At 54.8% G+C, this 24,535-nt stretch overlaps 1 protein-coding gene across 5 annotated transcripts in view; it reads right to left on the bottom strand.

Moving 5' to 3' along the window:
• Positions 1-24,535, bottom strand: part of NOL6 (nucleolar protein 6) — a 74,087-nt gene that overhangs the window by 49,348 nt on the left and 204 nt on the right. For 2 of the 5 annotated variants that reach the window (XM_073343403.1, XM_073343407.1), the window contains exons 2-18: positions 21,743-21,964; positions 20,026-20,142; positions 19,341-19,520; positions 18,281-18,449; positions 17,057-17,191; positions 16,315-16,478; positions 15,440-15,560; positions 14,924-14,982; positions 14,494-14,595; positions 11,064-11,179; positions 10,341-10,518; positions 9,533-9,655; positions 8,219-8,367; positions 7,322-7,397; positions 3,087-3,227; positions 2,116-2,233; positions 1,741-1,895 (exon numbers count right to left, since the gene is read on the bottom strand). In XM_073343403.1, the coding sequence (XP_073199504.1) occupies positions 1,741-1,895; positions 2,116-2,233; positions 3,087-3,227; positions 7,322-7,397; positions 8,219-8,367; positions 9,533-9,655; positions 10,341-10,518; positions 11,064-11,179; positions 14,494-14,595; positions 14,924-14,982; positions 15,440-15,560; positions 16,315-16,478; positions 17,057-17,191; positions 18,281-18,449; positions 19,341-19,520; positions 20,026-20,142; positions 21,743-21,964 (2,325 nt within the window). The other 3 variants (XM_073343406.1, XM_073343405.1, XM_073343404.1) reach the window with 3 other exon arrangements.

Here is a 24,535-nt window from a genome sequence, read left to right as displayed (position 1 = left end):
GTACTCCGCAGCTCCCCAGCAGCATGGGGGATCCCCACAGCTCCCCACACCACCAGCAGCAGGGGGATCCCTGCAACGCCCTGGCTGCCACCGCCCATCACAGGGGGATTTCCACAGCTCCCCGTGGCATGGCAGGCAGGGGGATCCCTGCAGCTCCCAGCTGCAGGAGGGGTGGGGGGGCCTGGAGCTCCCAGCCACGGGCATCTGCCCAGCCCCTTCCCATTTTATCATGGATATTTTTAGTAAAAATCAGGGACAGGTCATGGGCTTCCGTGAATTTTTCTTTAGTGCCCATGACCTGTCTCTGACTTTTACTAAAAATATCTGTGACAAAAATCTTAGCCTTAGTGATGAGGTGGAGGTTTGGTCCCAAACTGGTCCAGGCCTTGTGACCAGGAAGGTGTGTCTTGGACGAAGGAGTGATGGTTCACTGGGCGGTTCAGAATCTCCTGATGAGAAGAAAGCTGATTCTGGTCCAACAGCGCCACTGGAGGGAAGTCATAGCCCGACAAGGGAATGGGAGAGCAACTCCTCCCAAAGGTCAGCTCTCCTGGGGGACTCAACCTCTCTCGAGAGGGAGGGACCAGAAGGAGGGGAGATTCGGCCTGCGAGAAAGAAGTTGCTCTCAGGAGGAGTGCAGGTCTCAGCTTTTCCTGGAGCGAGAGGGGTCCCGTCTGCCCGAACCACCGGAGCCGCAGTGAGACCTTCTCAAGCACTGCCATGGAAGACAAGGATGGTACCACAGGTAACCGATGCTCTCAGTGATCTGTGTTCGGTCAGTGGCTCGTGTTTGCTGCCAGATCGCCATTTGGTGCCGATGGGAGCCCTAGACTTATGAGCTTTCACGCCGCTGAGACTTAGGACGTACTACATTTTCTTGGGCTGGGCTTAGAGACTTGCTCGGTTTAGCCAGGGCTGAATCAGACTGCCTTCTTCCAAGTGGATTTGGAGGAAGACTTAGTCTCATGCTTATGAGAATGCTCCCTGCTCTCCTGAGAAAACCCCGACATGGGATATGCAGTAGAGTCCTTCGCTCCTGATTCAGACCTTGTGGCAGGGGGCACCCCTCGCTGAGTCAGGTCGATGTATGGGGGGGCTGCCCCACTCTGGGTCTGATCAGCCCAGAGTCTTGCGCATAGCCCACTATCAGAAACAGGGGTGGGGAGAGTGGAAGGAGAGCTCCCCAAGCCTGGAGAGCGACTAACTAAAAAACAATAAAAATTATCAGATAAAACTTTTAAATTCAAACCTCAAAAAGCTACTTAGAGCTACCTCACTCTGTGCTCACAGATAAAGGAATAAAGCCGAAGCTTCAGACACCGGAGGTTTTGACCACAACCACGCAGCAACGAAAAAGAACTAGGGAGGCCAGTGGTCCGCCCTGCCCTTTATCTTTTTGGTCAGAGGCACAAGGTGAGCCAGGGCGCATGTGCAGATCAACAGACGCTGCTTTCAATGTCCTCAAGCTCCAGGCGCACGCGTACCCACGGTGGAATACATGTAGGGACCAGCCTTCCAAGAAAAAGAGCAGCATGCTAGCCTCATGCCTGGTGGTCCCTGCGACCCACCAGCCAGAAACCCAGCTCTGCAGCTGGCAGTGCCAGCCGCTGTACCCACCCCACAGCTCCTTTGGCTCCCTCTCAGAGAGCCAGGCACAAAAGCTCCTTGACTCTTGAGACCAGACCAGCCCATCAGAGAAGGATCTCAGCCTGCCTGCACCCCAGGTTCCCGTGTCTGTACCTTGTACACATCTGTGTGGGTGGCCACAGGCCGGCAGAGGAGTTGGTGCTGCTGGCTGAGGAGCTCGGCCAGCCGGAGGTGGAAAGCGGCTTTGACACGTTTGATGGCTTCTTTGTCCTGCGGCCACTGGCCGCTCCCTTCCATGTGGCACACGACTGAGGGGTTAAATCAGCAACAGGAACAGGGTGAGCCCAGGGCAGCAGTGAGAGACCAGATCACAATGCAGAGGGCTGGGCAGTTTAGTGGCTAGAGCAAGGCACTGGGAGCCAGGACTCCGGGGTTTGGTTCCCAGCTCCAGCACTTCATATGTAAACTTGGGCAGGTTATTTCTCCCCCCGGCCTCCATACCTCAGTTTCCCCTCCTTGCTACCCTACCTTTCATTGGGGCTATATACGCCGGGCAGGGCTTCTCAGCCAATGGAAGCAACGACTCCTTATCCTTGATCCTCATGTGGTACGAATAATCCGGTTTCATGGGGGTTGGAGGGAAGACCTATGACACAGCCAGACTGAAGTTTAATGGGGTGATACTGGAGAAAGTGGGGTGCACACGGCAAGGCAGCACATCCCTCCCAAATACGGTGCCATTCTCGTGCCCACCATCGCAGCCAGCAAAAGCACGGCCACGCAAGCAGCCATGTGCATAAACACCAGCACCGCAGCTGTCAAGCCTTGTGCTCCAGGGCACAGGTGGGTGATCAGCTGGGGAAGCCGCACAGGAGATGAGAGAAGCCACTGGGTCTGTTCCTCCATGGCAGCTCCTAGGATTCCCGAGAGCGAGCGCACGTACAGCGCCCAGCGCAGTGGAGCCTTCTCCCCGACTGGGGCCTAGGAGAATTACTGCCATGCCAGGAGGAGACAATTTCCTATCACGGTACAGTCAGGGCACCATTCCCATAGCTCCCCAGGTGCTGGATCGCCCACCCCTGAGGGGCCCCATCCAAACCCCAGCCATCCAGGGCTGGCTTGGGGCCTAGTGCTCCCTATGGCCACATGCAAGACCCAGGTTGGCCTTCTGAACCAGCTCTTCCGCTCCACAGGGCAGGGACTGGGAGTGCTGTGAAGCCAGGGGGCTCAGGCCCTGGAGGGGAGAAGGGGACCAAGCGCTGCTCCCTAGCAAGGCTGGTTCCTCTGGCCGGGCTGGGTCTGAAGCGATAGTCGCAGCCTCAAGCCCCTTCCAGTACCTCACAGCAGCCATTCCCCGCTCCCAGCTCCTGTCTCCGTCACACTTGGCTCCTCACCATGGCTAGGATGTTACCCAGCCCCCCCAATGCGGAGCCTGCTGCGGGGCGAAGGGGGCACAGTCATTCCCATCCCTCGTGCTCTCCCTGCCACATTAGACTCACGTCCGTGTATCTGAGGGTCGGGTGGGTCCCCTGCACAGCTGTCACCATCAGCGGCAGCCCCTCCAGGTTCCAGAGCTTGCGGCTCAAGTCATCATAGGAGCGGACAATACTGACCATGGCCTCCTCCCCAGTCCCTGCAGGCTGAGAAAACCCCAGAGGGTCACATGGCAGTGCTCAGTCCACCCCGCCCCACTCTGTAAGTGCAGGTGCAACAAAAATCAACCAGGGACCCCTCCCCTGCATCCTCAACCACAGCAGTGGGGAGCTGCAACCCTCCTGTTGCTTCTCCCAGTGCGCAGCTCTGCCAACTGACCAGGTCCCCCACCAACTTCTCTGCGTCCTGCCAAACGCAATCACCAGGCCAACAGCATCAGGGACAGCAGGAGCACGCTGCTGCTCTCTCCCCCCACAGCTCTCACGACAGGGAAGGAAAGGAGTACAAGGAGCCAAGCGCAGTTGCCATGTCCCACCCCAAAAGTGGCTGCTTTTCAGTGGCGGAGGAAGAGATCCCTATAAAAGACTCTAAAGGAAGCACAACGAATTATATTGTACGCGCTAAGGGAGAAGCTGAGGAAGTAGCAAGGCTGAAACACACACACACACACACACCCCCAGTAGGAGGAAGAGCCAGTAGAGAACAAATTAGGAATGCCCAGAGCAATGCAACATAGGTGCAAATAAAGGAAAAGCTGCCGGGGGAGACACTGTATCATGGAGAAGGGAGGCACGAGTCCCTCCCGCTGCGCAGCTCAGCTGTTGCATTCCATTCCGGGTACCACGTCACCAGAGACAGTCACTAAGAGCAACATCCGATGAGAGGGCTGATGGGTGGGATGGACAAGAGCACAGCCTGTACAGCTGGCAAAGCAACAACTAATGGGACAGGCATCTGCCGAGTGCAACACTGAGGAGGGAGAGGAAACCTTGAGGGTACTAGAGAGCCCAGTGATAGGCACAAAGTCAGCACAGAGGAGAGAGGGATTTCCATCCACCACCCTCAGGAGAGGGCCTGGAACAAACAAAAGAACAGGAAGGGAGACAGATTTCAAAGGAGCAGCTCAGAGGGACCGTGCTAAGGCAGATGGATCCGACAGCTATAGGATGCCTGATTTTATGGGAGAGCAGCAGTACCCTCTGCCGGACAACTTGGTAATTGCAGACTGAAGTCTTTAAAAGGCTGCCCCAACGAAGGGTAGCAGGATGGTTTGTTCACCCTCTCTCTGCTGTCTCCCTCTCATTGCCCAATGTTCCCAAAGTTGCTTGGCCTGGCTAGCAGGGGACATGCAAATAGGCAATACAGAGCCATAGCCTGTATTCAGGTCTACACTGAAATAAAACACCTGTGGCACCAACTCTCAGAGCTTGGGTTAGATGACGCCGGACTAGCGAGCTATGGAGCTAAAAATTGCCGTGTAGACATTCGGGCATTTGGGCTGGAGCCCAGGCTCTGACACCTGCCCCCTTTGCAGCCCAAGCCCAAATGTTTAAATGGCAATTTTTACCTCCATAGGCAGAGCCCGAGTCAGCTGACCCAGGCTAGCCACGGCTGTGCTGAGGGTCTCTTAACACAGTGTAGATGTACCCAGGCAGTGCAACAGGCTTGAAGGCCACACTAAATGGGAATCACTGGGCTGGTTAAGCAGCAGGTGAGACCAGATGATTATAACTGTACTTTCTGGCCTTACTGGCTAGGAAACCCTGCACCTCAAGACCCTCCCCCCACCCTTGCTCCCAGGCCCCATTTTGGATTCCTTCCTGCTCAGCTCCCAGAAGCAGCATTCATAGATGGAAGTTACTGGAGTGTCTGTGCACAACCCCAGCAGCTCCTCAAATCCAAATTCTGTATCCTGGCGCTAGCCTGCCATCCAAACTGCTCCCTGCTAGAGACGGGGGACATAAAGATCAGGCCACAGAACAGGTCTGGGTGGGGACTGGGTTTCTCTAATGCCTCCCATCCCAACCAATGCTGATCCAAGTTGTCTTGGAATACGCTATCCAATTTATCGGGTGACAAAACTGACCTGATTTACATGCTGGTTTCTTACCCCAAATCACAAGAGGGACACTGTAAAAGCCTCCTTCCTGCACAGCTTAAGTTGGAGGTAACGTTAGCAGAGCTTGGAGCGCCACCCCCAAGGAAGATGGAAAGAGCAATATGGATCCCTCTCAGGGCTACGGCTCCTTACGCTGAAAAGCACCAAAGCCACCTGGAGACGTTTTCTCTCAGATGACCGTGGGCCATGGGCAGCATCTAAGGGCAGCCACAGAACAAGCCACAGCAGGACCTGGGAAGCATTATGAGCTCATGGGCAAGGAGTAAAGCCCGTGACCTATCCCTGACTTTTACTAAAAATAACCATAACAAAATGGAGCCCCGGGGGCCTCCACCAGCTGAGAGCTCCAGCTCCACCACCCCAGGGCTGAAGCAGAAAATGTCACGGAGGCCTCTGGAAGTCACAGAATCCATGACCTCCATGACATAATCTTAGCCTTAGTGATACAATAAACAACTCTGTGCAAATCTGCTTTGGATTATGGAAATTAGAGATGGGTCCCATCAAATCCATCCCCCAGGGTCATGGCAGGACCGCTTCCGACGGTGCTTTTACAGCTTTTAAGGCAAGCAGTAGGGCTGGGTGAAAGTTTTCCATCTAAATTGTTTTTCAACAGAAAATTTGATTTTTGATTAAAAGATGTTTTTCAACAAAAAGCATCTGTTTTCTGTGGAAAATTTTGAATTTTGGTTGCAAAAATCAAACACCCCAAAATCAAGTTATTTTGTCTAAAACCTGAAATATTTCTATTTAGATATCCTGCATCAAGAGAGCTTGGTGCCTCATAGGAGATGTAGTTTGGTTTCCTCATGTGCCCATTCTCCTCTAGGGGTTGGGCTCCTCAGCTGGGCTGCATCTCCCAAGGACTCCCATGATGAAGAGAGACGGGGAGACTGTGGTCCATCATGGGAGATGTAGTCCAACCAGAGAGCTGGGCCTATAGAGGAGAATGGAAGTATGAGGAATCCAAACTACAACTCCCATGAGGCAGCATGGCACCATTTTCCAATCAAAACACTGCTGGTTTTGGCTGAAGTATTTTTGCTTTGGATTTTTCACTAAAAAGAAACTTTTCTGTGGAACATTTCAATAACATGCTTGGTGCCGGTGGGGAAAATCACACAGCCTTCCCTGTGGTAATAAATCAGTCCCGACAGCCAAGGCTGGAACAGCTTCTCGAAGACAGGAGCCCAGCTGCTGGAGCCAACATGCCGAGCAACAATGATATTCTACCTGCAACAGACAGACCAGGGCCAGCTCTGGAGTGGGGATTGGCACGGGCAGCAAAAGTCATGGATATAGTGCTCTAAACTTACACAGCCCTTCACAGGGAGACACACTTTCCCTACCCTGATGAACTTAATATAGACGAGATGGGAAACTTAGGCTATGAAGGCCCCAGGAGGGCTATTCTCAGATGGGAGAGAGAGAGAGAATGGCTCCTGGAGGAAAGAACATATGCAGTGAGTTTTAGGGAGGGATTTGGAGGAGAGGAGGGTACCAAGAAGAAGCATGAGACTTTCCCTAGGGGTTGGGATGTGAAGAGGAGACAGAGAAGAGAACTGGGAGGGGCACAAGGGACATAGGCAGGGTGAGATTACATAGCTCCTTAAAGGTCAAGGAGGAGGCACTTGGCTTGGATGGGGGCACAGACAGGGAGCCAGCAGGAGGTTGGAGAATGGAAGAGAGGGGACTGAACAGCTGTAGAGGACGTTAGCAGCAGAATCCTGGAGAGAATGGAGGGGAAGGAAAGGAGGTTACAGGAACTAGAGCAAGGCAAGCTAGTCGCAGACCTGGAGATAACAGAGGACAGTGTGGATTTCAAAGGGGAAGAGGTGACAGGGAGCCCCACAGCTGGAAAAGCAGGAAGGTTCTGGGTCAGGATCGAGGGCGACAGGAGGCGGTGTTTGTGTGGGGAGCCTCAGGGCTGGAATAGCAGGGGGACTGCAGGAAAGGATTATGAGACAGCCACAGAACCAATTAATTTGCTGCACTGGCTCAGGGCCTCACTGAGTGTTCAGACAGGTACATTTCCTGTCCTTTTGTTAACCTCAGCATCTCACAAGTAGCAAGCCAGGAGTCTCTAGGCCCCAGAGCTACACCCCTCACACCCTGCCTCCTTCCACAAACGCCAGAGAGAAACCTCCTGCGCCAGTCCTGCGATTTTAGACAAGACCTCACCTCTCGCCCAACTCTGATCACAGACTCCAGCACAGCTCCTGTGTAGCAGATAGAGGATTCAGGAATATCTGCATGGCTACAAAGACAAACCAAAGCAAGAGGAGCTGTGAGATGCACGTGGCCCCACCCTCGGAAGTCCAGCCTCCTGCAGAAATCCCACCCCCCATCACCGGTGAGCGCCTGCTGGAGCCCTGGGAATTCATCACCCAAGGAAGGTTAGGGTTACGAGATGGTCACTTCGTTTCTCCCCCGCCCAGGACAAGGCATTATCAGGAACATACCCAAAGGAGCATGGGTTCAGAACCACTGGAAGAACTCAGAGAACTACAGGCTTGCTGAGTTCACAGCCAAACCTCCCAACCTGCCAGTAGCACTGCAAGCTGCAGCTGCTGTTCTCAGATCTCTGCGGGGCGGGGCACGAAGGGATCAGTAGAGCCAAGGGAAGCTTTTAGTTCCGGGCGAGGGTCTCGTTTTTGGACACTAAGCCTAAATTGCCAATTGCAGGTGTTCAGAGCACTGGGTGGATGAACACCCTGCACGGATACAGCACCTGCCATCTTAAGATTTCAGAGAACTTTACAAGCAGGTAAAATCTCCCTTGTAGAGATAAGGAAACTGAGCCACGGAAGTGCAAGGCGACTCCCCCCACCGCCCTAAGGTCACATAGATCCAGTGGCAGAGCTAGGAATAGAATCCAGGAGTCCCTACTCCCAACAGCCCTGGCTGTATTGATGGGGTAACGGTGACTAACTGATGTCAGCGTCCTCAAGTCTCAAACCCCACCCAGTTACCCCTATCCTGAGCCCAGTAACTTGTGTCTGAGAAGAGTGTAATCAGCTGACCCCCCAGCTCCATAGTGCTCCTGACCAGGCAGCACGGCGGTCACACCCTACTCACAGACAAAGCAGGTGCTTGACAATCTGCTCAGGGATGAGGCGCTTCTGGCACATGGTTTCCGCGCCCCATACCACGGCCTCGCAGATAGCGCCGTCCTTGAACCGCCTTAGCTCAGACTTCTCCCCCCAGAACTTCCGGAACTCGGCAGCCTGCGGAGAGAGCGGTCAGAGCATGGCTTGGGGGAGCAAGCCGCGGATGCGAATGCAGCCCATGGCGATTGCAACTGCCAGCTCTTACCACCTCATGTCTGGTGTGGGTGTCTCAGGCCAGTTCCCTCTAGACAGGCATTCAAAAGCCACCCCTCTATCTGGCTGCCAACCTTGTTAGCAAGGCCCTGGAGATGGAACGCCCCCCATCCATGGAGGCGGGGCCCCTCCTGGTCATGGAGACACAAGCTGGCAGGGCGCACATGGAAAGCTCAGACTGTGCCCTGGGGCACCGCAGCCACTAAAACGGACTGATCAGAGTCGGGCACACAGGGCCATGGTAGGCAGAAAGAGCCTGCTAGGGAGTGACCACAGCCCTCAGACCTATTCCAGTGATGCCCCAGCGCCCCCGTATGCCCAGGATGTGGCTAAAGCTGATGCAGCAGAGACCGCGCCCCCCCCAGCCTGTGGAACTGCTCAAAGGCCTGAGGATTTTCCCTGTTATTACGTCAGAGTCGGGTCCGATCCCCGGAGCGGGGTGGAGGAAGAGACCAGGTGCAAGGTCTCAGTTCAGCTCCATCGCTCCTCTTCCAGACTCATCCCTTTGAGTGCATGGTCCCCTCTTTGCATCCCTCCCCAGGCATCCCCTCCTCCAGCACAAACACACACAGTGTATTGCTCCCCGCACCTTAGCTCTGCCTCCCCCATCGCCACCCACAAACCGATAGCGAGGGCTCGGCTCCCCTCTCTGCTTTGCCACTGCTGCCAGTCGCCGTGTCCGATTTCCCTTCCCGACACCTTGGCACTTCCTACCAGCCTGCCCCTACACCGGGACGGTGCTCCCGGTAGACACCCGCAAAGCCGCCACGCCAGCCTCCTTCCGACCCCTCTTTAACTGGCCCTTGCTGCAATGCCGACAGACTACTCGGCAGCCAGCGAGCTGGGGCCGCTGCTTAGCATGACGATCGTCTGCCATCACCTGCTCCTCCACCCGCATCTCTCTGCGGTCTCTGGTACGTGCGTCATAAGCTGCTTGTGCCAGAAAACCGGCTTTTGTTAGCCCTTTGTTCAGCACCTAGCAGGACAGAACCCTGAGCGAGGCTTCCAGGGGCTACTGCAATGTAAGCGCCACCCTCCCAACCCTGGGTAGGAGCAGCCTCGCCCTCACCTCTGGTCGATCTGCCTCTGGTCCCTTCTCCAGAATGCTAGTGGCAAACTCAGGGGTGAGCAAGAGCCCGAATGACAGGTGTCCGGCATCCTTGTGCTTCGGGGGCTCGGCGCTGATAGGCCACTGGGGAGAAACGGGAAACACAGCATGAACGGAACCACCTTTGGCAGAGCGGCACCTGCCCGGGCACCACTCCCCCTCTGCTGGGTAGATTCCCCCCAGCCGTGCTGCTACCCAGAATCCCTGCCCTCTGGGGCCAGGCAGGCAGGGCAGCCATGCACTCAAAACCTCTCCCCCATGCAAGAGCCCCATACCAGCTTCTGCTGTAGTGCTGCCAAGCAGCGGTTTGGTCATCCAGATTAGCTACAGCCCAGCAATGCAAGTTCTTTCACTACCCCCATCACCAACGGGTCTCAATCCCTGCCTTGAAGGGACCCCACCGAGAGAGGAAAAAGGGGGGTGCAATCCCCATGGCCTCTCTGCTGAGACCACCAAGCCAGGACAGCCAGGAACTGGACGGAGCTTCACCCGAATTGGTCAGCAAACAGCTACAACTTTTGACCCTGGGCTGGATTTGAACCAGCAGCCTAGATGCGAAAGGCACAATAGGCTGCAGCCCCAGCCCCCTGAGCTAGCCAGCCCCCTCTGAGAGGGGCACAGGGCAAGGACTCTCCCTTCCCACCTTTCCCCAGGCAGTACAGCAATGGAAGGAGTCAGGAGGCCCGAGGGAAGAGTCGGCAGGAGAGGGAGCTATCAGAGAAGCAGCTGCTGCGTTGCACAGGAGGCTCTGAGAAGATGGGGGGGTTACCTGCGGTGCCTGGGGCAGGGAGTGCGTCAGCAGCAGCACCCTCCCGGCCAGCCCTCGCGCCAGCAGGGAGGTGACAAAGGGCAGGGCCGCAGCTACGTAGTTCCCGCCTCGATCCATCAGCTCATTCAGCAGCTGCATCTTCTTGCAGGCCCCTTGCAGCTTGGAGACGTGCTTCAGGCTGCAGCGAGGGAGGAGAGAGCCTCAGTCACCTTGAGAAACGCCCCTGGGCTTCCCCCTGCCAAGCCACTTCAAGACAGTGGCACCTGCAGAATGCTCCCACGGTAGGAGGGATGCAGGGAGGGGGTCACGGGCCAGGAACTGGGCCACAGTCAAGGGATCAAGTGCACCCAGCATCATCCAGCTGGCGAGGTAAAGTCTGATACAGCGTGCACCAGCTAAGCTGGGATTCCCAGCTCTCTCCCAGCATGTACTGGAGTTCCCAGCCCTCGTGGCTCAGGGGAGATCAGACCTTGAAATGGCCACCTAGGCTAGCCAAACCAAACTGCTGGGATGTGTGCATAGCACACCCTTTCTGAGGCGGGGGGAGCAGGGTCTGCAGGGGGAGTGGGAGGCAGCTGGGGGGAGGGAGCAAATGATGACCTAAGTTACCGGGCCGCATCTGCGCTGCGCTTTTGCCAGCATCCCGTGCTGAGCTTGGGACAGCCAGCTGCTCTCTGACTAATCCCCCGCACGCCGTCCCCAAGCCACGGCAACCAGACTTACTGGAAGACGTGGTCGAAGGTCCTGATTAGAGGCTTGGGGGTCATAAGCAGCAACTGGAATCCATCCACCGTTCGGTCGTCCAGGACTTCCATCGAGCGCTTGGCTTCGAACTGGACCTGAGGGAGGGGCAGTTGTAAACGGAGAATAGGGGAGAGTTCATTCCACTGGCAGCCTGAGCATAGGTCCTTCAGCGCCCAAGGGCACCCTGACTGCCCAGTCATCTGCAGCCCAGCTGCAACCCACACCCCACCCCGATCTGGGAGGAGCCCAGAGGTAGTCCTGGCTCTGAGCCCAGCCAATCCTTGGCCCCAGATCTCACTGTTGGGCAGGACGAACCCTAAATAAAATGACTCCAGGGTGGAGACAATTAGGCTTAGGAAGGAGAAGGCACAAGGTGCCTGTGCTGAGCTCTCACATCCATCTCTAAAGCATCACACACAGTTCTGGGCTAGAACCAGGAACAGCCGTGCCTGGGGAGCGGGACCTGGATCCCTTATCGCGTCCAACGGTGTCTCTGCATGGCCAGCTAGAAGCATCAGTTCCCCCTCCCCGTGACTGGTTATCTTGGGCCCCGGACACTGGCCTCACATCACCCTGGGGGGTGGCAGTATGGTCTGCACCTCGAGGAGTTCAGAGCGGTTAATCTAGAGACGTTCACCAGTACTATATACACTTTAAAAACCTACAGAGACAATTTTAAATAACGGCCCTTTGCCCTAGGAGCCCAAAGCAGCTTACACAACACTAGTAATAGAAAGGAATCGATTCACCTACACCACTGAAATGCAGCCACCTCTGAGGTGGAGCACAGCAGCTGTTTAAATGCAACATACCTGGGCATGAAACCTACAGCACGTAGGGAATTCCAACTAGTATAAAATGCTGCCAGATATCAGCTCAGCACCACAGGCTATGGTGAGCACAACACACCCACCTTCTGCTGTCGACACTGGTTTCCCCTAGAATTGCTAATCAAGTTTAAGGTCTCGGTCCTTGTCATCACAGTGCTCCATGGCCTGGACCCAGGGTACCTAAAAGACCATTTACAGCTCCAGGACGAAGACCGTGGCTGACGTCACTCCTCTGGCACAATGGAACTCTCACTAATAAGGGTAAAGCTCGTCTGTGCAGGAGACGGAACCGTCTCTTCGGGTGATCAGAGACAGCAGAATGAACTGCCCCAGGAGCTAAGGACTATCACAAACATCACCACTTTCCACTCCAAGAGCAAGGAGCAAGTTTTTGATCTGCCTTCTCCAACATGAACATAAGAACGGCCACAGTGGGTCAGACCAATGATCCATCTAGCCCAGGATCCTGTCTTCCGACAGTGGCCAATGCCAGGTGCAATGAACAGAACAGGGCCATTTTGAGTGATCCATCCCTTGTCGTCTAGTCACAGCTTCTGGCAGTTGGAGGTTTAGGGACACAGAGCATTGAGTTGCATCCCTGACCATCTTGACTAACGGCCACTGATGGGCTTATCCTCCCTGAACTTGGACAATTCTTTTTTTTAATCTAGTTATGCGTTTGACCTTCACAACACCCCCTGGTAACAAGTTCCACAGGTTGACGGTGTTGGGTGAAGAAATACTTCCTTGTGTTGGTTTTAAACCTGCCGCCTGTTAATTTCCTTGGGTGACCCCTGGTTCTTGTATTAACATGAAGTGGTAAATAACACCGCCCTATTCATTATCGCCACACCATTCATGATTTTTCCATCTATGTGCCTCTCTGTTTCCCTTAGCCCCTCTGGCCTCAGGCACAGGAACTAGGGGTGTGGGGGTACTGCCACACCCCCTGGCTTGAAGGGGTTTTCATTATACACAGGGTTCACAGTTTGGTTCAATGGCTCTCAGCACCCCCACTATACAATTGTTCCAGCACCCCAGCCTCAAGAGACAGTCCCATGTCTCTGAGGGCTAAGAGGTGCTTGCAGTGTATGAACATAAGAATGGCCATACTGGGTCAGACCAAAGGTCCATCCATCCCAGTATTCTGTCAGCCAACAGTCACCAACGCCAGGTTCACTCCCTCTGGGGCACCTAACAGGTAATGATCAAGTGATCTCTCTCCTGCCATCCATCTCCACCCTCTGACAAACAGAGGCTAGGGACACCATTCCTTACCCATCCTGGCTAATAGCCATTAATGGACTTAACCTCCATGAATTTATCTAGTTTTTAAACCCCATTATAGTCCTAGCCTTCACAACCTCCTCAGGCAAGGAGTTCCACAGGTTGACTGTGTGCTAAGTGAAGAAGAACTGCCTTTTATTTGTTTTAAAGGTAACTGTACATGCTGCATTCGGTGCAATAGACGGGATCGCTTCCACTCTACTGCTGGACTTCTGCCTAGATTATTGTCACAGGTCGCTAGGCTCAGCATACAGCGCACACTATCATTTTTAAACACACACACACACACACACAGAGCAAGCAAGCACGCACACAACAAACTACCAGACAAACTCACCCCCAGGGTCACTCAGTCGCTCCTCCTTCACCTGGAGAACTCCCTCGCAAAACCCCTGCCCACTAGCTCCTCTGGTCGCTTTGAAGCCAGCTTCTTAACCCTGTTCTCCCTAGGTTAGCCCCACTCGTCATGGGATCCTAAAGGGGTTAAGGATCAAGGACAGCAGGCTAGAGCTCGTTAGTGAGCTCTCAGCCTAGGCAGCCGCTTGGCTCGGCACACGCCGCAAAAGGTGCATTTAACAGCAGCAACAACGAAAACCCTAGCAAAACAAGACACTCCACCACACACACTGCTCACTCTGGGGAGAAGAGGAGAGACCAGCCAACACACGACATGCTAGTCGCATTGCTTAGTGCGCTACTGGAAGGCTTTCAGATGCTACGGTGAAGAGTGTGATATGAAAACCGACAAGGAATGGGAGAAAACACAATAGGGATAAGGGGTAGATGCTCATACTCCGATCCCAGCTCCTGTGAAAAGTACCTAAGATCTCCAATGACCACAAGCAGGCAGAAAGCCTGGTTCTACACGGTGTCAGAAGACAGCACTTTAAGCTGTACAGCAACCTCTGGAACCATGCTGGGACACTCACTTGATAGGAAGAGCACCACCTACAGAACCCCGTTCCTCTGAGGTCTCCCATCCCAGCACACACAGGGCCTCACCCTGTTTAGCTTGCTGGGCAGGACACAGCACAAGCAGCCAACGCACAAGCTGCATCCTTCCTACACTTGCTTGTCTGTAATACACTACAGCTGGGATAGAAAAGCCTCTGACTCTGAAAGGGGAAGGGGCATCCCAGGCAAGGGGAAATTGGCTCCTAGTACCAAACAGGCCTGTGCCAGGACAAAGCCACTTGGCAAGACCAGTCTGGAAACAGCAGGCAAAGGGAGCCTTGGGAGGAAAGAGGGAGGTGAGACTCTATGGGGATGCCCATCCGTAACACTGCCAGTACCTGCTTGTACTTGCTAGTGGTCATGTCAGCGCAGAGGTTCACCAACCCCGAGGGGTCCACGAAGACCACTTCAAAAGCCTGGTGGAAGTCGGCCAGGGTGGGCTGGAAGAGAGAGCATGTGGCTTAGCACGCAGGAGTAGCACCCACAGAGATACACGCAGCAACAGACTCTGCACCACCCAGACCCTTAGAGTAACAGCAACTCGCAAACGCGGAGCACAGCCCATGTGCCATGCAGGCCGTTCCCCTGCACAGCACAGTGGGTAGGGGGGTATTTGCATCCCTGGACAGAGAAGACAAGGCACAGCGGTTAAGTGACTCGTCCACAGGCATACGCTGAGTCAACAGCGGAGCCAACAATAGAACCCAGGTGCCCATACCCAATCCTAGCCACCGGACCACGCTGCTGGGAGCCACACTTGCTCCTTACCAGCGAGCTGTCTGCGTCCTTTGACAGGCTGATCCCAGTTGCACTCAGGTCCGAGGTAGCTGCGAACAAAGAAAGGGTCAGTGTTCTGTGCTGGGGGCAGTTTATCGTACCGCACCCCAGGACTGGGTTCTAAAATACTCTCCCTGTACAGACATTTAACCCTGCGGGTGAAGCTCAAGGCTGCATTTTGCTGTAAGTTTCCAGACCATCAAATCAACAGGACTGTCGTGGTTTCTTAACTCTCTCTCTAGAGATCAAATCACAGGGCATCATCCTGCCTTCACCCTAGGGTGGGAGCTACAGAGGATCTGGCTGGTCTTGCTCAGAATTCTTACCAGTCTGCCATAGGACATTTAACTGGGGATCCTACAGGGACAGAGGCACATCTGTCCTCCAGGCCCCTCCAAGCCCAGCCTTGGCTGCGTGGCACACTTAGGTTTACGCGCCAGCTTTACACCTTTGGGTTCTAGGTTCGGCTGTGATCCAAGCCAAAGGTGCTGCCATCGGGGAGCTCACCCAGGAACTGCAGAACGCTCCTCAGCACCTGGTAGCCGCTCATCCCCTGGCTGATCTTGTGCTTAGCCAGCAGGTAGGCAACCAGCATGGAGGCCATGAAGCCGTTGAGACACCCCAAGCCCTGTTGGGAGACAAGACACAAAGCTAGGGCAAGCTCCAGGCCTGCCCCGGAGTCACAGGCTGCCTTGGCAAATGCAACGGCAACTCCAGAGAGCCCAAGAGCACGCAGCCTGATTCCCTGCAGTGCCAGGCTCAGCTGAGTAACGACGCCAGCTTCGGCTGCCCTTCACCCAGCAGTGCCAGCATGGGCACCCTTGCCTCTTAGACTGCTCCAGGGATCTAAGCGCCTTTCATCTCCTGTGGCTCGAAAACCCCTTCCCCAGGGAACCAGAACAGCCAGCAAGGGAACGTGGCAGGGCCAGACGCTGACGCCAGAGACCATCACTGGACCCTAGACAGCAGACAGAGGGCCTGCCTGCCCCAGGGCGACACCCTGCAGTTCACACTTCCCCAGCCAGGGGAGCGAACCAATCGCTTGGACTGGTCTGAATGGAGCATCATGAGATCTTGAGGGACCAGGGACCAGACAGGGCCAGGAAGCTCAACCTCAATGGGGCAGCGACCTTGCACACCTTCCATTCCTATCTACAGAGCAGGAACCCGGGGGCAGGAGGGAGCTATTGGAGATCAGCGGGGAGCATACCAAGCTGGTGTGCCTCCCACACACACACCCCAAAGGCAGAGCAGACCGGGGACAACGTGCCCCCATCCCTTCCCCACTCCTTATGCGGGAATAAAAGAGGCCAGGCCCCACACACACACAGGGGTTGCAGGGGCAGAGCTGAGCAGGCCAGCCCATCCCCAGACGAGGCTACCTTGCCGAGCTCCCGCTGGTGCAGCCAGACTTTGAGGAGGGTGACTCCGTCCCTCATGCCAGGGAAGTCGGCACCGGCGCCAGCGAGGAAGAGCAGGTTGGACTCCAGCCCCGTGTCGCAGAGGATGGAGTTGTTGTAGTGGGGAGTGGGGGACTCGGCAGCTCCTGGGGAGGGAACAAGGCAGCCCGACCCAGTCAGACAAGTTACTGGCACTTTTAACCCAATCGAACCCTCCGCATCCTTCTCAGTTAGAAACTCCCACAGAACCTGCAGCGCCACAAGGGGCTGGCTGCAGAACATGACACCCCTTGCACCGGAGGACGGCAGCGGGGGCTGGCTGCAGACTCGAGCTGGTGCTGCCTTGTAGCCTTCCCAGCTTTGTGGGGTGGGAGCAGCAAACTGCTGTTTCCCCATCGTGGTGGGAGAAGGTCTTAGCCAGACTGCAGCGAGCAGGGAAAGGAAACGGTGCAATGCGAGGGCAGACCCTCCGGTGACTTGATGCCCCTATATGGGGTGTACTGAGCCCACTGACCAGACAGGATCCAGCAGGGAATGCTAGTGGGTCCAGAGACCCAGCAGGGACCGAGAAACCCACATACACACTCCCTCTCTCTGTTGCGGGCTACACCATGACCCCACCCTGCAGGAAATTCTGCTCCCCTCCCCCCCCCATGGCCTCTATCCCAGGATCAGCCACACACCCAGCTCCCGTACACCCCAACTCTGAATGTCCCAGCCCTACCTTCTCCAGGGGAGCCCTGCTCCAGGAACCAGGCCGTCCGGACGTTGTTCTTGCTGGGGTACAAGCGGCTGGGCTTGAAGAAGCCAGGGGCGGGGCAGGCATAGAGCCGGACAGTCACCAGCTTCTCGTCTTTACCTGCAAGCACCAAGGGGGAGTGAGGTCAGAGAGAGTGACACAGGACAGGGGATTAACCCAGGAAGGGGCCACCACCCCCTTCTCCTTAGAGGGACGAGATCATCGACCTTTCCCTTTTACTCCTTAGAGCTCCCAGCAGGAGACGGAGACGTTATCGGTAACGAGGACGATGAATCAACAGCGCTGACGATAACTCCCCCTAGTTGCCCCTGCCCACGTCTCCAGCCACCCCGAACTCCCATCCCCGGGAGGGGCCAAGGGAAGGCACAGAACAACGCATCTCTCATTCACCTTTCCTAGCACCCTCCCGTCCTGCCCCCAATGCTCCGCCAATCGCCCCTGGCTCTCCATTGCCAGACTTTGGGCCTGCAAGAGCAGGCCCTCAGCTTGCGACCCATGGCCAATGCGACGCCTGGCAGCGACCGTCACACCCAGCAGCGACGGCCCAACCCTAGGATTAACCTGGCTCCAAGGCCGGGGTGGGCCTCTTCCAGTTGGCCTGGAAAGACTCATGGGCACAGAGGATGCTGCTCAAGCAGCAAGATAAGAGGGACCAGACGGGGTGCATCAGTGCTGCACACTGTGGCATTTCACTGGAGTCCCCACTGTTCTCCAGCCCTTTGCTAATGCAGCCAAACAGACTCCTATCTCCTGGAGGACCCAGGATGACACCGGAAGGCCCATTCCCGCACCCCCGAATGCTTTGCCCAGGTGCCTGGGCTACTTCCAAAGTCTTCAGCCCCCCAGAGCAACCCGGTCCCATTAGTGCCTCTGCGCTGCCAGTTCCTGTTGATCGCTCTTGTCTGTGAGGCCAAGCCCGGCTCCCGGAGTGATTCACATCAATGTCGATTGCAGGCCAGTTTTCTTCCCAGCCCCATGTCCTGTGCGCACAGGTACCAGTCTCAGACCCTTGGGCACAGCCCTGCCAGTGATATGGGGTGGGGGTTGCAGCAAGCACGCAGACCTGGCATTGCTCGATGTGACGGCGCCACCGAACTATGCAACTTCACTGACAAGGTGAGAGGAGCCCTGGGGATCAGGAGGCCCTAGGGGAATGACGGGTGGGTGGGGAGTTCACAGACATGGTACCTTGAGGCTGCAGGAGCAGGATCGGCTTGAGATGGTTGCTGTTCATGTACGTGAATCGCACGCTGCCAAAGAGCTTTTCCTTGGAGAGGTGCTGAGCAATGTGGGCCAGGTACAGGGCTCTCTTCCGGTGGTATCGCTGGTTCAGGTTGTCTTTGTCCTGGAGGATTGCCTGAGCAAGAAGGGGACAGAGGAATCATCTCTGATGCTTCCAGAGCCCAGTTCAGCCCAGCACACATGCCCCTCTCTCCCCTGTAGACATGCAGCCACCTCTGGGGTGAGAAAGTGACAGGCAGAGAAACAGCACTGCAGAACCAAGAGCCATCCACTCCAGCTCTAACAGTGCCAGCAAACTGCAGCCAGCCTGCCAAGCATTAGCAGACCGCATGCCTCCTGCGGGGAAGCGCAGAGCTATTCGGCTGACTCACCCTGACAGCCAGCCCAGGTGGGTCACTTTAGCTGGAAGCCAGGCACATAAAAGGCAGAGTCGTTCTGAGGAGTGAGCTGAAAAGAGGGACAGGAAGTCCTGGCACACGAAGTGCTCGTATGCGAGTTCTTGGCATATAACCTACTACAAGTGCAGGTGAATGGTGCAAAGGGTTCACCTGCTCTTTGACACAGGCTCAGGAACAGGCCAAGGGCAGGCCACATGGTGGCTAAGGAAGCCAGATTAATGCCAATGCGTTTGGGTGCAAAGGAAAGGCCCAGTCCCTAGCCAGGCAGAGGGAGCAGAGAGGAGGAAGGGACAGGTTATGCTGGAAATCAAGCAGCAGGAAGCTTTGATCTGGTTAGACTGGGAGAAGCGGGGACAATGGAGTCCCCGTGGGATGAGGTCCAACTCCCTTAACAACTTCTGGCACGAAGCAAGGCCCGAGACTGATGTATCATCTGATCTAAGCCCTGAACGGTAAGCCTGGCACATTAGATAGAGAATCCGGGACCTGCATGCACTGGGCATCTTTACCCTGTGAAAGCACTCAGCGTAAAGCTTCTACAGGACAAGACATGGGCCACGGAAGGAACACGGGAAGAGTTGTGGCACCACACCAACCCCACGCCTCACCCGGGGCATCGTCACTGCCAAGTCCACGTTGATCTCCGGCTTGATGCATGTGCCCAGCAGGTAGCTTCCCACCACCGTCACCGTGGCTGGCGGCAGGAAGCGGAACTTCCCCTTTACGCTGGAAGGCACCTGGAGGAACGGAACCTTCACATCCTTTGGGAGCCAGGACTGGTCGGCGAGCTGTGGAAGGCAGGGAGGGAGGTGAAGAATAGCTCCAGATCCCAGCAATGGCTAAGCTCACCCAGGTACGAGCAGGGCTCTGCCAAGTGAGCTGGGACTCGGTCATCCACCAAAATACTGCTCAGAGCATCAAAGGGCGAGTGTAGGACCCTGAACCAAAGGCCGTAACTCAGTGGCTGGACATGGGTCCTGCAGGGATTCCCCCTTTGTTTCACAGTCCTCTCTCCTGTATTCCCTATCATACGTATATACATCCCAGCCATGATATCCATGGACCCTACAGCTACAGGACCCTACAGGGTGGGGAGGGCAGGATCTATGCACCCCAGAAACATTCTCCGGAGGGGGAGCAGCAGTACACCCAGCAGGGTTGGAACCACTGCACCACTCGGCTGAGTCATAATCATGACACGTGAAACACAAAGGGCAAAGCCGGTTGGAAGTGGCTCATTGCCAGCCCTGCTCGTTTGTAAGCAGACAGCCCCGTCGCCTCCCCAGGACGTACATCAGTTTCCAGGGTCTCTGGGACAGCACTCAGCAGGGTGTTGATTTCGTGGAGGAAGGCATCGATCTTCTGCTTCTTCTTCTCCTTTAGCTTCACCTCCTTCAGCAGCTCCTCGATCTGCAGAGAGAAGGGGAGACCGTGAAGGGCAGCCTCAGCAATGGAAATCACTGCTGACTTTTATCCTGCCCTTCGAGGGGGATTCCCAGTCGGGACCAGAGGGTAACGCTCTCTGTACGGTAAGACGGGAGCTCCTAGCCCCTCTCAATGACTCCTCTATGCCAGGTAGGTTTCTCCAGCAGCCGGACATACGGGTAATATGGTTGCATGATACCAAATACGAATTATTCTCCTCCAAGGGGCATCCTCCACTGGCCAGTGGTAATTCATGTCGGTCCCCGTGCTGCTGCTAATTGCTAAGCTGCACGAAAACTTACAAATGTCAGTTCCCTCTTGTTCGATGCTTAGCCAGAACAAACGGGTTCAACTGACATCCGTTTCACTGTGGCTGGGAAGGGTGAAGGGAAAGAATCCCTGCTACAGCAAAAGACACTGCAGCCTCCAGGAGCTAGGCCTGAGAGGTAGGTGTGGGCTTGCCTGCCTAGCCATCAAGCTGGCACAGAACGTGGCTGAGAACTGTTCCTCTTCAACTGAGGGCGTTTAAGATCAGAAGAGATCCTCAGATCATCTACCCTGACCGCCTGTCTATTGCGGACCACTAAATTTCACTCACTTAGCCCTATACTGAGCCCAATAACGTGCATATATACTTTTCAGTTTTCCAACCAGGGTTCATGCGGGGTTTGAACCCAAGGCCTCTGAGACCATAAACACAAGACAAACTGCTAGGCCATCGGGCCATTTTATCTAGCTCTGCAAATTCTACAGCAAATGCACATTCCTACACTTCCAAAATGATGTCCAATGCCTCCCCACCCCCAACAGGCAAATGTGTCCCACCCACACCCGAGGCATCCCAGTGCACTATCCACAATTCCAGGCACACATTCAGCACTCACTCATAAAGTCAAGCCAATGTCCAAAGAGCAGCCAAAATCAAGGGCCTCCCCAACAACCTTCTTCCCCCAAATGGAGGCCCTGATCCTGCAATTAGGTTCCCCTAGTGCTGACCCATGGGACATTGCGGAACCCCAACAAGAGAAGCAGAATCCAAAGCTCGGGACCCTGCACTTCGCTTGACGGTAGAAACGTGCAGATAGAGAGGGCTCAGCAGCAGTGCTTCTAGCAGGAACAGTCTTGTGATATCATCATGAAAACTACCATCTCAGGCACAAAAATCTATTTAAAAAATTCGGATCCCCCAAAATTAAGACTTTTTTGGCCAAAATTTTCATACATTTTTTAGCCAGCGCTACTGTCTACCCATCATGTTGCAGGTGAAGAATCAGAGAATCGTTTGTTCACCTGCTGAAAATGAAATCACCCCAAATGAACAAACCCATCAAATTTCCTTTCAGTGCCGCCGCCAGAGGCTCAATGTTGTTATCCCCATTATACAAACTGGAGAGAGGTCAAGGGACTCACTCCATGGTTGGGGCCGAACTGGGACTGGAGCTCGGCAGTTCCCAGTGCCGTAATCCACCTGCTGCTTCCCAAGCCTCCCCAATCCCCAACACAGATTCCTGGCTGGAAAGAATCGGGCTACCAGGTCAAATGCAGCACAAAGTGGATCCCATTTGACTCCCTGGCTTCTCCTGACCTGCAGGCGGAGAAGGCTGGAATGGAAGAGGTTCTCCGTCTCCTTCAGTTGGTTCAGCTCCTCATTGGTGGGCAGCTTGTACAGATCAGCCCGGCTGAGTTTCACCTGTTTCACTACGCCCTCCGGGGCTGAAGCCCTTTTCCTTCCCTGGGCTTTGCCTTTCTTGGGGAGATCCTGATTCTCCTCCTCTGTCTCCATGTCTCCCTCCGCATTGTCAAACACCTGTGATGACATAAACAAGCCGATTAGAAGCCATGCAGATCTGATCATAAATGCCACTGGGAGAAAGCATGAGTCACCAAAGCAGGGTCAGTAAGAAACCTCAAGGTTGGGTGGGATTCAGCCCAGTTCCTAATGCGTAAGGGGACCTTAATACCCAAGCCACCTCCAGGATTGGCACCCACAGACCCACCATAGAATAGTCTAGGACTAAATGGGCCATGGAGACTGAATGAAAATTCTCTGCCTTACACAAGAGGGTTGAAGCACAGCTAACATGAGATGGAGAAGCTGGCACTCCCCCGGGAAGGTAATTTATACACCCCATCAGACTATCAAACGTCTTTTACTTCTTACCCACAGCCTTGCCCTCTGAAAAGTGCTTTACAAACAAAAACACCCTTGAGAGGTCAGTAAATGCTATCCCCATTTAAAGAGGGGGAAACTGAGGCACTGAATTTAAAAGAAGAGTCACTTCAGACTGTCTTCCCTATTAGCGCTCCAGTAGAAGCTCAGAGTCACGAACAATCTCCATTCCCAAGGTGTTCGTACCTCTGAAACGTTCCTAACTCTGAACAAAACGTTACGGTTATTCTTTCTAAAGCTAACAACGGAACACTGATTTAACACAACTTTGACACTTTACTATGCAGAAAAAAAAATGCTGCTTTTAACCATCTTAAATTTAAATGAAACAAGCAGAGAAACCGTTTCCTTACTTTGTCAACTCTTTTTTTATTTAAACTTTCCTTTTATATTTTCAATAGTTTACAGTTAACGCTGCACTGTACATTTTTATTTTTATTGGGGGGAGGGGGCTGAGCGCGTCTCTGCTGCTGCCTGATTGCATACTTCCAGTTCCAAACGAGGTGTGTGGTTGACCAGTCAGTTCGTAACTCTGGCCTTCAAAACTCTGAGGTGCCACAAGTTCTCCTGTTCTTTTTGAGGCTCTGCTATACATGTCGCAACTGTGATCACGGTTACTCAAGTTAGAGGAAAAACAGCAAGGAGAGGTTTTAGCTGGTTTTCTTTCCGCGTTGGCCAACTGTGCGTGTTGTGTGTCTGTGTTTGGATACCACAGTGCTTAACCACTTCACACATTTTTAGCGTCTTTAGTGATGAGGTAGAACAGCGCTGTCATCCTCACCGTACAGATGCGGAACTGTGGCACAGAGAGACTAAATCACTCACCTAAAGGTCAAGGAGGACTTGTGGCACCTTAGAGACTAACCAATTTATTTGAGCATGAGCTTTCGTGAGCTACAGCTCACTTCATCGGATGCATACCGTGGAAACTGCAGCAGACTTTATATACACACAGAGAATATGAAACAATACCTCCTCCCACCCCACTGTCCTGCTGGCTGATGATCACTTTAGATAAGCTGTTACCAGCAGGACAGTGGGGTGGGAGGAGGTATTGTTTCATATTCTCTGTGTATATATAAAGTCTGCTGCAGTTTCCACGGTATGCATCCGATGAAGTGAGCTGTAGCTCACGAAAGCTCATGCTCAAATAAATTGGTTAGTCTCTAAGGTGCCCCAAGTCCTCCTTTTCTTTTTGCGAATACAGACTAACACAGCTGTTACTCTGTCACCTAAAGGTCACACAGGAAGCCTGGGGCAGTGCAGGGAATTGAATCCAGGCCTGGGCCTAGCATCCTAACAGTTGGCTCATCCTTCCTCTGTAAAGTACTTTGGGATCTTTCAGAATGAGAGGGAATTCTGCATGGACTATCGATGACCTCCCAAGATCCCTTCCAGCCCCAGCTCTTTGTAATATGTAGGCCCACATCTAGAGGGGCAATGCAAGTTACTCCGCATTGCACTCACTTACGAGGATGTTTAACCCAGAGCAGAAACGGAGAGTCAAGAAACCCAGTGCTGGGAAGAATTTTGCCTGCCAGGCCAATGACTCACTAGCTGCCTTTGTCTAACAACTAAATATAATAAGCCACACACACCATATCAGTGAATACCACGGAGGCACTGAACCCTCACCACACGGCTTGATCTGGGGCTTTTCAGGGCAAGCTCCTCTGGGCAAGGATTGGTTTCCTTCGCCCTGGCACAGCTACGGTGACGGTGCTGGGAGGGGTCGGCAAACTGCCGGAGCTTTGACGAAACACACGGACCCCACCTGAGCGCCCAACCCCAGGCCAGGCTCCCGCAGCGGGGTCAGGCAGGACAACTCGCAGGATCGGGGCCACACGCCGCAGCTGCCCCCGGGCTTACGAAGCGCAGCAGCCCAACAGCGGGGTGCGGGGAGGTTACTCGGTTCAGGGTGACGGGGGGGGGGGATTTCCCTGCCCCCGGCCGGGATTCCTTCCCCCCCAGGCAGCCCGAACCCACGCCGGGCCGGCCGGGGCCTCTCGCACCCATTCGCGCGGCTGAAGAGCGAACATTTCCCTGCTCGGTTCCAGGTCACGACACGCGGCAGCCCGGGGCCCAGCGACGGGGGCCCGGAAAATACCCCGCTCCAGGCCAGGCGGGGACATGCCGCCGCCGCCCCCACCACCAGGGCCGCGTCTCGCCCGGGCTGGGAGGAGACGCGGCTCTGCCCCCAGCCCCAGC

The sequence above is a fragment of the Lepidochelys kempii genome, chromosome 5 (assembly GCF_965140265.1).
Source record: "Lepidochelys kempii isolate rLepKem1 chromosome 5, rLepKem1.hap2, whole genome shotgun sequence".
Taxonomy (NCBI): Eukaryota; Metazoa; Chordata; order Testudines; family Cheloniidae; genus Lepidochelys; species Lepidochelys kempii.
This window is presented reverse-complemented; position numbering and strand designations above follow the sequence as displayed.